At 42.3% G+C, this 14,167-nt stretch overlaps 3 protein-coding genes across 10 annotated transcripts; 1 reads left to right on the top strand and 2 right to left on the bottom strand.

The window, feature by feature from the left end:
• Positions 1-162: 162 nt before the first annotated feature.
• Positions 163-2,579, bottom strand: rln1 (relaxin 1). Its single transcript, XM_086135747.1, has 2 exons — positions 1,657-2,579; positions 163-844 (listed from the first exon to the last, which is right to left on the bottom strand). Exons 1-2 carry the CDS (start codon positions 1,847-1,849, stop codon positions 543-545), a joined length of 495 nt encoding a protein of 164 aa, XP_085991873.1. The 5' UTR covers positions 1,850-2,579; the 3' UTR covers positions 163-542.
• Positions 2,580-2,741: 162 nt separating this feature from the next.
• plgrkt (plasminogen receptor, C-terminal lysine transmembrane protein) lies at positions 2,742-7,005 on the bottom strand. 2 transcript variants are annotated; one of them, XM_086135748.1, is made up of 5 exons: positions 6,902-7,005; positions 6,451-6,556; positions 3,977-4,107; positions 3,552-3,661; positions 2,742-3,178 (listed from the first exon to the last, which is right to left on the bottom strand). In XM_086135748.1, the coding sequence occupies exons 2-5, from the start codon at positions 6,529-6,531 to the stop codon at positions 3,051-3,053; spliced, it is 450 nt and encodes a 149-aa protein (XP_085991874.1). In that variant the 5' UTR covers positions 6,532-6,556; positions 6,902-7,005; the 3' UTR covers positions 2,742-3,050. The 2 variants fall into 2 exon arrangements, with proteins under 2 accessions (XP_085991874.1, XP_085991875.1); XM_086135749.1 differs by lacking the exon at positions 6,902-7,005 and adding an exon at positions 6,664-6,684.
• A 242-nt stretch (positions 7,006-7,247) lies between these two features.
• LOC147191617 (programmed cell death 1 ligand 1-like) lies at positions 7,248-11,807 on the top strand. Of its 7 annotated transcripts, none has more exons than XM_086135900.1 (6): positions 7,248-7,289; positions 8,154-8,456; positions 8,589-8,685; positions 9,107-9,373; positions 9,749-9,871; positions 10,649-11,807. In XM_086135900.1, the coding sequence occupies exons 2-6, from the start codon at positions 8,253-8,255 to the stop codon at positions 10,783-10,785; spliced, it is 828 nt and encodes a 275-aa protein (XP_085992026.1). In that variant the 5' UTR covers positions 7,248-7,289; positions 8,154-8,252; the 3' UTR covers positions 10,786-11,807. The 7 variants fall into 7 exon arrangements, 5 of the variants coding, with proteins under 5 accessions (XP_085992026.1, XP_085992025.1, XP_085992024.1 ...); XM_086135899.1 differs by lacking the exon at positions 7,248-7,289 and adding an exon at positions 7,351-8,101 and having other exon boundaries at positions 8,191-8,456; positions 10,814-11,807; XM_086135898.1 differs by lacking the exon at positions 7,248-7,289 and adding an exon at positions 7,351-8,101 and having other exon boundaries at positions 8,191-8,456.
• The last annotated feature ends 2,360 nt before the right edge of the window (positions 11,808-14,167 follow it).

Raw genomic sequence — 14,167 nt, 5'->3', positions numbered from 1 at the left:
TACATTTGTTATTAAAAAGTGTCTTCCAATACTTAGGAATATGGTGGAAAAGTTCCGATTATTTTAGTTGCAGTGGCAGGAGATAGGGACAGTTTATAAAATAGCAACAAGATGGCAGCAAAGCATAATTCACGGAGAACTCCGGTACATCCTGAATTGCTCACTAGCCAGTCGCGGGGCAATTGTGGGTGGGCTAAATCCAACTCCTCAATCCACTTTAACATAGTTTCTTGCTACAAGATGGTGCCAAAGTAATAAAGTCATTGATTTGCACGGAAACAGCAAATCGGTGGCTCTACAGGCAAAAATCAACTCATAGGCGATTATTTTTATTGGATGGACATTTCGAGTCCCTAGTGATCACCATCTGTTATACAGGTACAGTCAAACACGATTCTGAGTCTGGACACAAACGCAACTCTTGTTTTACGGAATATATTTATTTATCTTTCTTATGTTAAGATGGCATTCCCCTCCCCACCCCAAACAATTTTTTTATGAGCTATTTACAGTACATGACAACGCGACGCGGCGGGGCCCTTTCAACATAAGCCTCCAATATCATACTTCGTACAGCCTTCACTGCAGCAAACGCCCGCTACACCCTGAGAAAAGCGCCTCCGCCTCCGCCACCGTTCTTGAGTCAGCGCACCAAAAACGTTGGACGTGTCGTGCTCGTCACTTTTGCTTGAAGCAGTGCGAAGGGTCAAGCTGTCCGCCAGGGAAGTTGGAGAAAATTCGGAGGAGGTGGAGGATGTGCGCCGGGGAAGAAGGTTGCGGGTGTGGGACGTGAGCTGCTCGCTCTTTTTTGTGACGTCACCGTGGGGACTCCGATAGAAGGATTCTGGAAAAAGATATCATGTTATTCACATCGTTTGATGCATTTCATTGTCATTACGAAATATGAAGAATCGAAATATGAAAAATCAAAATCAGAAGAAGATATATTTACATTTCAGTGCAAAGGCACATTTGCAAGAAGACAGAGCTGTATGATATTTTGCGGCATGTTTGTAATGTGGAAGCGCTATCTGGTGGACAAATCTAAAAAAACACGATTTTTAGACACATGGATCGATAGATAGATATTTGGGCGAGATCCATATATAGAGTGCATTAATTCAAAACATAACAAATGTCTTATGGAGAAAAAAAATGAACAGCACACTTTACATGATTTACAGGTTTTCCTGAGACCTGGTTATTTCTAATAGAAATGACCGCGACATCAAGTAGGGCAGTGATTCTCAACTGGTGGCCCATGTGTTGGATAAAGGTCATGGAATTGCTTCTTGGAAAACATTGAGATTTTTTTTTCCTTTCTGGCCAATGAAAAGCACTGTTATGTCATCTCTTTTCTATTGTTAAAAAAAAAATCAATACAAATTTTAATTTTGAATTTGAAGCTAAATTCCAATTCCGTTCATGGAAATATTTACTTCAGAGTACAAAAACAACGACAGGTATTTAAAACGTTTTCAATTCAGATTGGATCAAGCGGTATACAGTATGTAGATTTAATTGGCAAGTGCATTGGACCGCCATTGCCATCCAGCGCCATAAAGTGTTTTAATGCTGATTCCTTCCTTTTCACTGATGATCAATAATCCTCTTTTCACATCACAATCTTACATGAACAACAAAAGGTCCGCTCACCATAGTCTGCGTCGATGAGTCGCTTCCAGCGGGAGCCTCCGCAGGTGAAAATAACGGCTCGTATGAACTCCCTGCCGCATAGCTTGACTCCGTACTCCCTGGGCAGGAGCGCTCTGCTGATGGTTTGAGGCTGCGCGTCGCCGTACACGACCAGCGCCGACAGCAACACGCATATGGCGACTCTCAAAAACATGCTTCTCAACAATCAGCTGTCAATGCAGCTAATTGGCTTCCATTAAAAAAAAAAGTCCTCTGGCTTAATGGAACTCGAGTGGTTTTCTTTGGGGGAGACCACATCTTTTATAGTTGTCTGCTTAACTTTGTGGAGTCGCTCCAGACTCCCCCTCTCTTTCTCTCTCCGTCACACACACACACACGCGCGTGCGTCATTTTGACCGACGGCAATGACGCGCTGAGGTTGATTTCTTCGCGTGGCAATATTACAAGCGTGCGTGGTGGACTCTTGCGTTGAAAGCGGCATTGGTGTCGACTCCTTCGCATTGGGCCTCGCCTCCACGTCAGCGCTGAGGTCACACGGAAAACTGGGAGCCACACTTGGCAACGTCACCTTCAATTGTTGATCGTGTAAACATCCAAGTCTTGACTGACCAGACAGTTATTTTCGGTAGAATTTGAACAATAATTATTTCTACTTTATTTCCGCATGTTGATGCAAAATAAGTGAGTCTGGTGTGATGACTCGAGGCTCATCTCAATTCATCAGAATATGATAGAAAAGTTCCCATTTTATGCAGTAGTTCAAGTGAAAAATTGAATCCCATGATGAAACAGATAAAGTGCTTTTCAGAAAGACAATTTCGACCATTTAAAAAAAAAATAGATTGTTACCTAATATTCAAATTTTTTGAGTTGACGAATCTGGGATTTTCTTTAGCTGCGAGTTCTCATAAAAATTTTTAAATAGTCATGATATATTTTACTATGTTCAGTGAATTTATGTACGAGTGACACTGTTTCCATTGCACAACTGAAATACGTTTAGCGTTCCAACCACGTTCTAATTCATTCAGATGCACCCATGTACAGTATTTGAAAAAAAAAAATAGCAGGGGCAGTCTCGTGAGTATGAATAAAAAATGTGCAGCGAAGGCACCTTTAATGAAGTTGATCGACACTGAGCAGGTTTGAAATTGATGCCCGATTAATCCTCAATACGGGATCAAGTTTCGTATATGGGTTATATTTGGTGCAAATCTTTAGCCGTTGAATTCTACTGCCGCTTACAAAAAAGTAACATTCCGTATACAGTATCACATGACCCAAGAACATTCAAAGGCATTCGTCTTTTCCCCACCGCGAGCAGCAGGTAACAGTCTGACAAGCGCAAATGGACGGTTTTACCGTTGGAAGCGTCTTTCGGGAAGATAACATTGTTATCTTTCCAAGAAAGAGGCCAGGTTGCTTTTAGCGCGTCGGGCCTTCTCTATGCTATCGAAGGTTGGCATCCCATGAGGCAAGTCCAGACGGTCATTTTCAGACACCATGATACCCTCGGCCTCCCCTAAAAAGCAATGGGAAAGCAGAATGCAAGTGTTTTGGGCTACAGACGTTCATCTTCTCCTATTTTGGACCCTTTTTTAAACAACAATTATACAGAGCACTATTGTCACCTGTTGCCTATTTTTGGGGGACTTTTATACACCTATAGTTTTTCTAATGGTATTTTTCCTCTGGATGGTTGTATTTCATTGTATTTTGGGGTTTTTTTGACATAACATTTGGGACTATTGAACATTTCAATGTACTGTTCCTCAGGGCACAGAGCCGAGCCCACCAAGGAATTCTTCTCAAAGTTTGGTGAGCGCGCACGAAATGAACTCAACACTTTTCAACTTCACTCAAACAGAGGGGATGATCGACTTGACTGCCCTTACCTCGAATTCGGTGAATAAGTGTCCCATAGGCGTTGTCCATTTGATAGGCTAAGATGAAGCTGAGTGGCAAGATCGGGGCCAACATGGCTGGTTTCTTTCTTTTTAAGGCACTGGAGAAGAAAAACACATTTGACTATGTTCACCTTGATGAATGGGCAAAAGTACCCCTTTTTTGAACAACTTATCATGTTATCAGGTTAGCGCGTGCATGAAAGGGTTAAAACTTGACACACTGCATATGATTTGTGCATTGCCAGACTGGCTGCTGCTATTGGTGAGAAAAGCTAGTCAGTCGTATAAAATGACATTTCGGGACTGTCCGGTCGCTATGGCGGCAAAAGGCCACTGGACAAAAAGGTTAAAGCTGTGAAAATGCACTCACGCCCCAAAAACCGCACCGAGTCTCGACGAGGTGTGAAACTCACCCCACGGTTAAGCCGGTGGAGGCCACCACGAAGAATGTGCCGAAGTACTTGATGAACTCCCTTGACCAGGCAATCTGCATGGCCATCTGTCGCTCCCTCATCTGGTTCTGCATCATCATCTGACGCTCCAGCTGTAAAAAACATACACGGAATATGAGCAACAGAGTGGATATACCAGTGGACTCACTTTTATGTGTTTGTGTGTGTGTGTGTGTATAGGGGACAAATAATGTTTCTTCTAAAGAGGGCAGTTTCTCTGTGGAACCAACTGATGGAGCCATTGTCCTTAACAGTACTGGCCTCCTACCGTGACCCCATGCGGACTACCATGGCTTGACCGTGCAAAAACAATTGCCCGAAATCAGAACGCTCCCCCCGCAATTACGTCAGAGGTGAATTAATACACAATGAATGTACTTGAGATCATTAACGCAATCAAGCCATGTTGTTCTTTTTAAAACTAATTTCAAGAAGTCCGATCCTCTGCGGGGCAGCAAATGTTCACTTAATCACCAATTATTCACATGTGGGCTTTCAAATGCCAACCAAAGTGTTTCGATGGAGTATCCTACGTGATGTTTGCGCGCATTCTATGGTGATGGCAATCGCTGCTGTTGATCGCATTCTTTAGCGATTCCCTTTGTGTGTGGAATTCCATCCATTGCATCCACCCATCCATTTCCTGATCCGTTTATCCTCAGTTTTTGACACCGATAAGATTTATAAATAGCTCGTTGCCATCTAAAAATAACAAAACTTGAAACGCGTCATCTCTCTTTGGTAAAAGTGAGTCAGAGTATCAACCAACACCATCAAATATTTTGATCGATGCTCGTTGGCCAGCTGCACCCTCCCCACTCCTCCCACCATAGATTCATGATTCAGTACATCGGCATCCGAGAAATGAAACTATCCGCAAATGAGAATCTCCGATTCGAGGTCCTCACGGCCGCAGGTTCAGCATTCTCGAAAAAAAAAGAGATTCGTCTTAATCTCATGTGTGTACAGCTGGGCTGAGCAGCGGTAAATGAAGGTACAGTACAAATAACAAAACAATCTGGTTTAGTGCTCAGGTGTGCCGGTGTGACACACCTGCGATGCAGCTTGGAGCCATCAATAATTATGTTAAGTGGCTGCACAAAAGGAAATGGGTTCGATCCATTTATATATTTAAAAAAAAAAGCTAAAATCAACTCAAGGCATATGTCTTTGTCAATGGACAATGGAAACACAAAAATTACTTTTTTTTTAACTTTTTGTTTTCAGTCACACGTGGCAATGATTAACTGTGACGCAAGTGTAAGACTGGAAAAAAAAACAAGTTAAATTTAGCCCTGAATCAACTGAATTCCACTACCCGTGGAATTAAGCCGACTCAGAGGAACTTGAAAGTCAAAACAAACAGTGGCCTTTTTTTTTTAGATAACGTAAATCAGTTTCCATATGTCACTGTCAATTAGCAAAAACACGCAGAGCGACAACAATACTGATTCCAGTGAAGTTGGGACGAACCATCAATAAACACAGAATACAATGAATTGCAAATCATTTCAACCTATATTTAATTAAATTCACTATAAAGGCAAGATATTTCATGTTTAAACTTTGGATTTTATGGCAGCAACACATTCCCAAAAAAATAAATTAAATAAACTGGGGCAGAGTCAATGGGAGACGGGTCTGGAAGTAAAAATAACTTCATCAACGTCACACGTTATCCCTGCTTGGCAAAAGGAATGATAATGATGATGATGATGACGCATTTAAACAGTCACATCAGACACTGTAACTAGATTTCTGCTGAGTCAGGGAATACCCAAACTAGTAGCTATGAGAGATTATGAGGTGTGCTGCGTGAAATGAACCAATTTCTCCTCCTTGATCAGAATCGCAAATGTATGGTATTTATTCCAGTGATATACAACGACAGGCAGAACAATTCAATGTCCTTCCCCACTAGAAGGCAGAAGATTCAATTACAGTCAATACAACTTCATAAAACCATAAATATAGCAGATATTGGTTGTCATATTTACATGTAGGTTTAGCGAAGTTCTGCCGAGTTGTTATGGACTGCGCTTGTTTTGATGCTGTGTTTCGTTCTAGTTTGGCTAAACTATTGTGAGCTGAAGCAAACATGGGCATCATCAGATGTATCTATTGTTCTCGAATCCACAGGCAATCTGTTAGGACAACTTATTGTGATGTTTTCATTTGGTGTTGCGACGGGAGAATTTTCAAAAATGTGTCTTGGCTCAATAAAGGTTGGGAAACATTGTTTGAGAAAATGAAAAGAGTGGTAATAGTCTTGGAGACAAATATTTTCCTGGAAATTTACAAAATCATATTAAATTTGACCGCTTTATTTTGGCACTGAGCATGGGGAAAAAATAATCTGTTGAAGATTTGTTGGAGGTTGCTTGACTGGCACAACTGGTTCCGTGTGTTTAAATCGCCATAGTAACCTGACTCACCTGTAGCCTGGAGTTGTGTAGCATGAACTCTTGCTGCTTTTTCAAGTTTGCATCCATGGACTTCGAGAGAAGAAAACCCATGGTGGCGATGGTTACCACTGAGCTGCTAGAAATCCAAAATAAAAGAGAAACAGAAAATGATTGCACAAACATCACGTTATCTTTTCATTTAATGCATTTACTCTAAGAATTTTATAACTGACTCTTTTATACCTAGGAAGTAACACTGTTTGACTCTTCTGTCTCGACACTTTGTTATCTGACCTTGACTCTTTTTTTTCCACCTAAAAGGTTCAATTTGATATGTTTAACTTCCGAGTTGGTCACGGCTAGCCGTACGGCTAATATTTTGAAAAGCAATTAAGAAAGCACGAATTGCCTCAAAACAGCTGCTATTTTGGCCATGAAATGAAATAGCTGTAAAAAAAAATACCTGTATACATGTACGTACCCGAATTCCCGAGCAAGGTGACTGGTGTCAAGGATTTCCTCAATACGTCATTACGCGTAATTATTGAATAGTTGTCAAGTTCAAAGAGTACACCGAAAATGCACTTCTGATTTGTCTTTTCAAAGTAAAACAGATCGGTAATTTCCGCAAAAATATAAATAAACTAATAAACACACACACACACACTCACAAACACACACACACGCAAAAGACTTTATTTTATATTTATTTGTGCTGTATATTATTTTATATTAATTTATTCCAGTATATGACCAGTGCCTGGCCTATATATAGCTTTGCTGTGACGTCACAGGAACAATGGGCGTGGTGGAAACAAAATACTGCGCTCGAAACTTGAAGGGAGAGAAGACTCAAGTTCACACACAAGGTAGGAGACTGAATAATTGTTGAAGAGAAACCCCGTTTATTTATTTCTTGTTTTATTTTTAATCAGAATTTGAAGTAAATTAAGTTGTAGTTTGGATATCAAATTGAAGAGTAATTTGTTGCCCTGCGATTGGCTGGCATCTGGTTCCGGTGTCCCCCGCCGACTGTCCGAAGACAGCTGGGATTGGAAAATGGATGGATGGATCGTAATTTGTTTCAAAATTCATTCATCTTCCGAACCGCTTTATCCTCACGAGGGTCGCTGGAGCCTATCCCAGCGGTCTTCGGGCAGTAGACAGGGGACACCCCGAATTGGTTGCCAGCCAATCGCAGGGCACACAGAGACGAATAACCATGCACGCCCACACCCACACCTAGGGACAATTTAGAGTGACCAATGTTGTTCTTTTTAATTTGAAAAAAGATCTGACAGGAATTCTTGTTTGTTCATTTCTTCTCTTTGAATGACCTGAATTGGCAAATCATCACTGGCCATTGAACAGCCTGAATGTCCGAGTTATGTAGGCTATTTTAAATTTACATGAATTTCCCAAAAATCAAAGTCACTTAACATTTGCTTTTACGGTAAAGCTGCGATAAATACTTTTTTATTGGATTAAAAAAAATCTGGGGTATTAAATTAATATATGAAGGAGTTTAAAATTTCCCAAATTGAGGAAGAGATGAAGTGATAGGAATCCCCCCTAAAAAAAAAGTCATCTGACTCTTGCTCGCTTGTCTTTGTCCCACAGCTCTAAATGAACTGGACCAAAGTATTTATTTTGCAATTGGTGTTTCAGCCCTGTCTCCAAGGTATTTGAAATGGACAGAAAGCACATTTAAAAAAAACACTTTTAATCCACAGCAGTCCTTTGGAATCTTTCCTTTCGCCTCCTCTCCAGCAGTCCCGCTAACCACGACTAGTGAACAAGCCTCATACAGAGGCGAATTGGGAGGAGACGTAATGATGGGCTGCCGCTTCCACCCTTTGTCACCGCATCCCTATGACGATTTGACGATGGCCTGGTACTGGATCTCAGGGGCTCGCTTTCGGGAGGTGTACCGCCTGGATCACGGGCAGGAGCAAATGTCCTTCCAGCATCCGGACTTCAGGGGTCGCGCCAGGGTCCTCATGGATGGGATTAAGGACGGCTGGGTCAGGCTGCAGGTCAGGATCTTGCAGACCCAAATTTCTCTATTATGCAATGTACTGAAGTACCAATATGAGTCCACACCACGAACAGACAACACAACAACAGTGGAACTGAATGTGTGTGTTTTACTGTACTTACTGTTACAGGTGTCCAGGCTTCGCATCAACGACACGGGAAACTACCAGTGCGTAGTGCGGACAAGGAACGGGGCTGACTTCAAGGACATTAATTTATCTGTCACTGGTAAAGAACACTTCTTGACACACGGCTTTCGTACCAGTACGGCAATTGTGCAAAAAATAAGGCCACGCAGGGTCAGGAGCTAGATTGTAGCTACGGTGCAGAACTGGCAAGGACGCGTTGTATACAAATATATAGTGTGGCAAAAAATAAATAAAAAAAGACAATAAAAACATTTTCACTCCCAGAGGCAAACATATCTCGAGTAATTAACTATGTGCCATTTAGCAGACGCTAACTTCAATCTTTGCTATACAAAAAAAAAATGCAGCTCTGCTTACCTTTTGGATTTGACATGATTGTGGGGTGCCTGGCACCTGTGGAGGATGATGTGAGCGTGGTGTATGGCCAAAGATTTGTTTGCGTGTTTAATTTCACATTTAATGGTTGAACGGGCATTGTGTGCTTTATCTCCTCCTCGCAGCACCTTATAAAACGGTCACAAAAAGCATTTCCAAGTCGTCGGCTGGAGGCGAGCTCGTGTTAAGCTGCCAATCCGAGGGCTACCCGGTGTCCACGGTGGCCTGGGAGGACGCTCACGGTCAAAAGCTCAATGCCAGCACTGCCGTTGTGACAACTGCGGACCACCTTTTCAGAATCACCACTCAGGTACGGGTGGGATCATCGCAGAAAAACAACTACACGTGTAGTTTTCACAGTAACGGCTCCTCTGCGACTTTTCTCATCCCAGGTGAGCGGGATTTACCATGCACGTGTTTCCACTTTTGCGACATGTGATGCGCATTCGATTCAAAGTTGTTGTAAAACGTTTTCACAAAAGCCATTCTCGTAAATAACAGAAAAGAATAGTTGGCGTAACTGATATGACAGGACTCTATAGTCTCAACAACGTAAATACCTGATTTCTGGAGATTCCGCAGAATTTCCAAATTGTCACCCGAGTCATGAATCAGCATTGTTTTCAAACTTGAATGGGGAAGTGAAACCCCTGACAATGTGTCTATCATATGTTGGTTTGTTTCCTAATTTGTGACCAATCACATGAAAAATCATCTCCTGACAAAATCAACCACAACTGTTTTTATTTTTGTTTTTTTTTAAATAGATGAAACACAGCTACAGAAGGAACACACAAACAATGCAAATGTAACCCAGACTGCATTTGGCATATGTATTGGAATAGCACTGATCGGCCTCATTATAGTGCTAATTCAACTACGCAGAAAAGGTAATGAAAAATAAACCGTCTCTATTTGTCTATCAACTGTGTCAAAAAGCAACGTCAAAGTCATGATGATGTTGCTTTTTTTTTTGAAGACCGACCTTTAAGGTGGAGCTTTTTGCTGATGCAACACCAGAAACTTCAAAGCTATGACCTTCATCTCATTTAATCAAGCGTTTCACTAACCACATATATTTGTGTGGATGCGGTTAACAAGAAAGTGGATCGGCATGTCAAAGGATCATAGGTCTTGGAGTCACTGTCAAAAAGGGGGTTGGTTTAAAAAAAAAAAAAAAGCACAATCTGAAGACTTTAATTTATTTCATATGAAAATCGAAATTTTGGGAGCTATAAAAATGATGTGGCAGGCCAGATTTTGACACCTGGGGCCCTATTTTCATGCACACCCGAATTTTAGTGCAAAGTGTGGTTTAACTCTGCGCATGAGTGTAGCTTTCTTTCTTTTGGCATCCTGCGAGACTAGCGCAAATGGGAGAGGGTGTTTGCGCCGTTGTGGGAAGGAACTCAGCAGATTCCCGGCCTATCTAAGCAGCTCCTAGGTCATTTCCGGCAACATAATTTGCAAAGGGGGAGCCTGTAATATACTGTGTCCCGACCGGCCTGATTTTGATGTAAATGACAGATGGCACAGGGATTGGCTGGGAAAAGACTACTTCCATCCCACAAAGCACAGTGTTGCAGTTCATTAGTCTTCACATGCGTGTATCTAATTACAAGAGCGGGAATGAAGATCTGAGGGAGCTTTTCTTTGGCTGTCTTCAGATTGCCAGGTGCACCAACAGGCAACGTTTTTGGAAGGTCCTCTGAAGCCAAAACCAGATCGGCACGTGGAACTACCCGCATGCTGGAATTGCTTAGTCCAATTCATAAAATGCAACAGATTTTTCTGGTCATCATGAACAAAAAGGATCTTGTGCTCGTTTCCAGGGAGTGTCCGCTTGAGAAGCGTTTTACTGCCGGGCATCGGAGAAACGGCCTTCCTCGATGGATCCGAGGCAGTGGGAAGATGAGCATCTTAGGTCTTGTGACATTTCAGCAGAGTTTCAAAGTTTATAAAGACAAACTTGATCGCACTGATTGATATAATAATGACACTTCCATTTTTTTATGATTAGTATTTTGTGTTGCATCATTCATCCAGAGGAATCTCCGATGTGGAATAGCTCAAATGGTCTTTTTGAACCAATTGAGTCAATAATAATGCAACTGAAAGCAAAGTGGCTTAATGACTCAAATGATAACGATCACCGAAACTGCTAATTAAGATAAAATCCCATTGCGTTGGAAAAGATGCCGACTTTATTGCCTCGTCATTGTTCACTCTTCGAGGAAATCATAGACTAAAAGTAGGAAGAGAACCGAAACGAGCTTTTTGAGGGGCATTCCGAGCATGTACTGTACTTTCAATGGCCTTTTGTCGTAGGCTCGAGTTCCTGTTTACGATGACAGGTCAATACTAGCGACGGGAATTTTTAACATACATTGTTGCAGTTCATTCGTCTTCACATGCGTGTATCGAATTACAAGAGCGGGAATGAAGATCCGAGGGAGATTTTCTTTGGCTGTCTTTTAAAGGATTCAAAATTTTCTCTGAAAAAAAAAGTCAAAATCCCCTGACTTCACAAGCACAATATTATAATGATTCTAGAATCATGAAAAATACAAATCTTGATAGAACCGCGTGATATCTTCAACAAAATGCTTTTTAGAGGACATACCGTTTTTTTCTTTTTTATATGGCGCTTATCAGATTCCTGCATGCAGCGGCGTATTCATAATGGTGTATTTGTAAAAGTACACGTTGTCCTTGAAAAAGCCCCCCCCCCGACCAGTGATGGGACATTGTGAACGGGATCACTTGAAAATGGAATCACTTGTGGAGATTTATGGAAATAAAAAGTCTGCTTCTTACATTGTCAAATCAGTGTCCATCATTCTTGTGAGAAAGGATTGATGGAAAGATAAACATCAGTCACTGTGAATGATTGATGTTTATCACTGTTACTAAAAGGGTTGGTGATCCCTATGGGAGGCCTCCATCAAGTAAGTACCGGTAAGTCTTTTGAGTTTTCCTTCTTGCCTGCAGTCTCCACAAAGTCACTAGATGGCGCCATTCACCCGCCCATACAAATCCAACACGACCTGCATACGGTTTTCTCGATTTACAACGAAGATCATGAATTGGGTTCACTCAAGTGGAGACCATTTGAAAATATGAAATGCAGATTTGGATACATTCCGTAGCAGGAGCAGGGCTGTTTAAAAAAGCAACATCAAAAATACATCAAACCCCTCCAAAAAGTTCAATTAGATAAATAAGCTATTTGTATCTCAAATTAATTGCCTCAAGTTTTCCCCTTCAAACGAATGCAGTTTTTCCCCCCCGCATTCTCACACACACACACACACGCACACGCACGCACACACACACGCACGCACACACGCACGCACACACACACACACACACACACAGCCCCCTCTTTCCTCTTTTGACCTCAACCTTGCAGACCAAAGGGGTCGGTTTCATCTTCTGGTAATTAATATTCACGGGGGGAAGAAAGGGAAGCATGAGGAAGCAATTATCCTATGATGATGTAGAGATGTAAATGCACACGGAGTTTACACCAAAAGGCAGGCAGACGCTGATACAGTACGTACGTGTGTGTGCGCGCGCGCGCGCGCGTGTGTTTTGTGTGTGTGTGTACATACATACATACATGTATGAAGCGGGTTTTGAGCAGATTGAGTTACTTTTACCCAAGGTTGGGTTATTTGACCCAGCAGGCTGGGTTGAAGAATGGATATTGGATATTTGGGGGGGGGGGGGGGGGGGTGAATTAGTGGGTAACGTTACTGACTTTGGACACAAGGATCGGACTTCAAATCCCAGTCCGGGTGAGTGGTGAAATCCAATTAGGTCCCAAGCCGTTTTTTTTTTATTTGCAACCAAAACAAAGTGCTTCTTTCATTGGAAATGTCGATAAATAATGTGTGATTGTTTCTGTCCCTTTTGGACATTGGGTTCGCGATTTCAACGTAGGTTAATTTTAATTCAGCGGTTCAATAACCCTTAAAAAAGGATTTTCAGGACTCCAATTTCAGGAAGGGGAATTTGATCAAATGAACACTTTTGGGTCATTGGTATGCACGAATAAGCAAAATCTCTTTGCAATATGTGCATGTGGTGGACAGGGGCGTATTTCTACCTTTGAGACAAACTCTAATTATTACCCCCCGCCCCCCAGCCCTCTCGGGGGTCCTCACTTTTTTTGGGGAGAACCGCTGTTAAGCGTAACGTGTGTGTCCCAATACTAGCCGCAGTCAAGAAAAACGTAAGAGGTGGAAGGTTCACGCCGGGGTGGCGATGTGTCAATTGGAAGCAAAAGAGAAAGGCACACTTGCTTGCTTGTCTTCTCCGGTGTGCATCCAGCGCAGGCCTGTGACCTGGCGGGGCCTGGTAATTGAGATCAGATGAGTGGCAGCAAACGCTGGGCGACCTGGCTTCTCCGGGACCCGCGGTAACCTGGAAGCATTTATTTTATGGAAAAAGATGTTTAGTTAAAATGCGGCCCAGCCCCTCTAATGACTGCTCTCCTGCCTGTGTGATGGATACGACACACACACACACACAGAATCATGCCTCCATCACCAGCCCTCGTGATGGATATGACTGGTGAAAGCTCTGAACGCCGCTTCCTGAGTTCTCCACTTCCTTCCTCGCAGGTCCCGCTCAGTCAAGCTGAGCCGAGTTTCAGTCTTGACTCGGGTTGGATTGGATTGCAGATTAACAGGCTTCCTGCCCAATGGCTTTGGCGGTGTCCATCTGCTTTATTTACGAGCGAGGGCTGATGGTATAGAGGATGAACTACAACAGGTTTCAGTGTGTGTGAGAATCGCATCGTACAGAACAAGTTAAAAATTAAAAAAAGAGCTTTTGGAAACCTTGCCTTTAAAAAAGTCATTCAATTCCAAATTTTCACACGGTAGGGTAAAGAAGGGTTGGAATATGGCTGGCACTGAATGAGTTGATCCACATTTTCTTCTGGCCGAGTCGTTTTGAACAAAGATTTGCAGCAAGCATTCACTGGCAAAATAGAATGACAGTCGACCACTGCATCTTTTTTTTTTCTTCATAAATTTAGCATGAACACCGTGGGGTGGGGGGGGGGGGGTGTCTTTATCCAAACAGAAATGGCTCCTGATACGAAAAGGGTGCAGATAGATGAAAATATATAATTGCCATTGGGTCCATTGTCATCAGGGTCCACCCTGCACCTCTCA

This window comes from Hippocampus guttulatus, chromosome 17 (assembly GCF_054856545.1).
Source record: "Hippocampus guttulatus isolate MCC_2025c chromosome 17, RoL_Hgut_1.0, whole genome shotgun sequence".
Taxonomy (NCBI): Eukaryota; Metazoa; Chordata; class Actinopteri; order Syngnathiformes; family Syngnathidae; genus Hippocampus; species Hippocampus guttulatus.
The sequence above is the reverse complement of the archived record's forward strand: the minus strand, read 5'-3'. Positions and strand labels throughout refer to the sequence as shown.

Bases quoted from the DNA above. Each gene is read 5' to 3' on its own strand.
- LOC147191617 (XM_086135898.1), top strand. From the start codon at position 8,047: ATGAACTGGACCAAAGTATTTATTTTGCAATTGGTGTTTCAGCCCTGT. The intron at 8,457-8,588 runs GTCAGGATCTTG...TTACTGTTACAG, and splicing joins ACGGCTGGGTCAGGCTGCAG to GTGTCCAGGCTTCGCATCAA. The intron at 9,374-9,748 runs GTGAGCGGGATT...TTTTTTAAATAG, and splicing joins TGCGACTTTTCTCATCCCAG to ATGAAACACAGCTACAGAAG.
- plgrkt (XM_086135748.1), bottom strand. From the start codon at position 6,531: ATGGGTTTTCTTCTCTCGAAGTCCATGGATGCAAACTTGAAAAAGCAG. The intron at 4,108-6,450 runs GTGAGTCAGGTT...TGTTTTTTACAG, and splicing joins TACACAACTCCAGGCTACAG to CTGGAGCGTCAGATGATGAT. The intron at 3,662-3,976 runs GTGAGTTTCACA...TTTCTTCTCCAG, and splicing joins TCCACCGGCTTAACCGTGGG to TGCCTTAAAAAGAAAGAAAC.
- rln1 (XM_086135747.1), bottom strand. From the start codon at position 1,849: ATGTTTTTGAGAGTCGCCATATGCGTGTTGCTGTCGGCGCTGGTCGTG. The intron at 845-1,656 runs GTGAGCGGACCT...ATCTTTTTCCAG, and splicing joins ACTCATCGACGCAGACTATG to AATCCTTCTATCGGAGTCCC.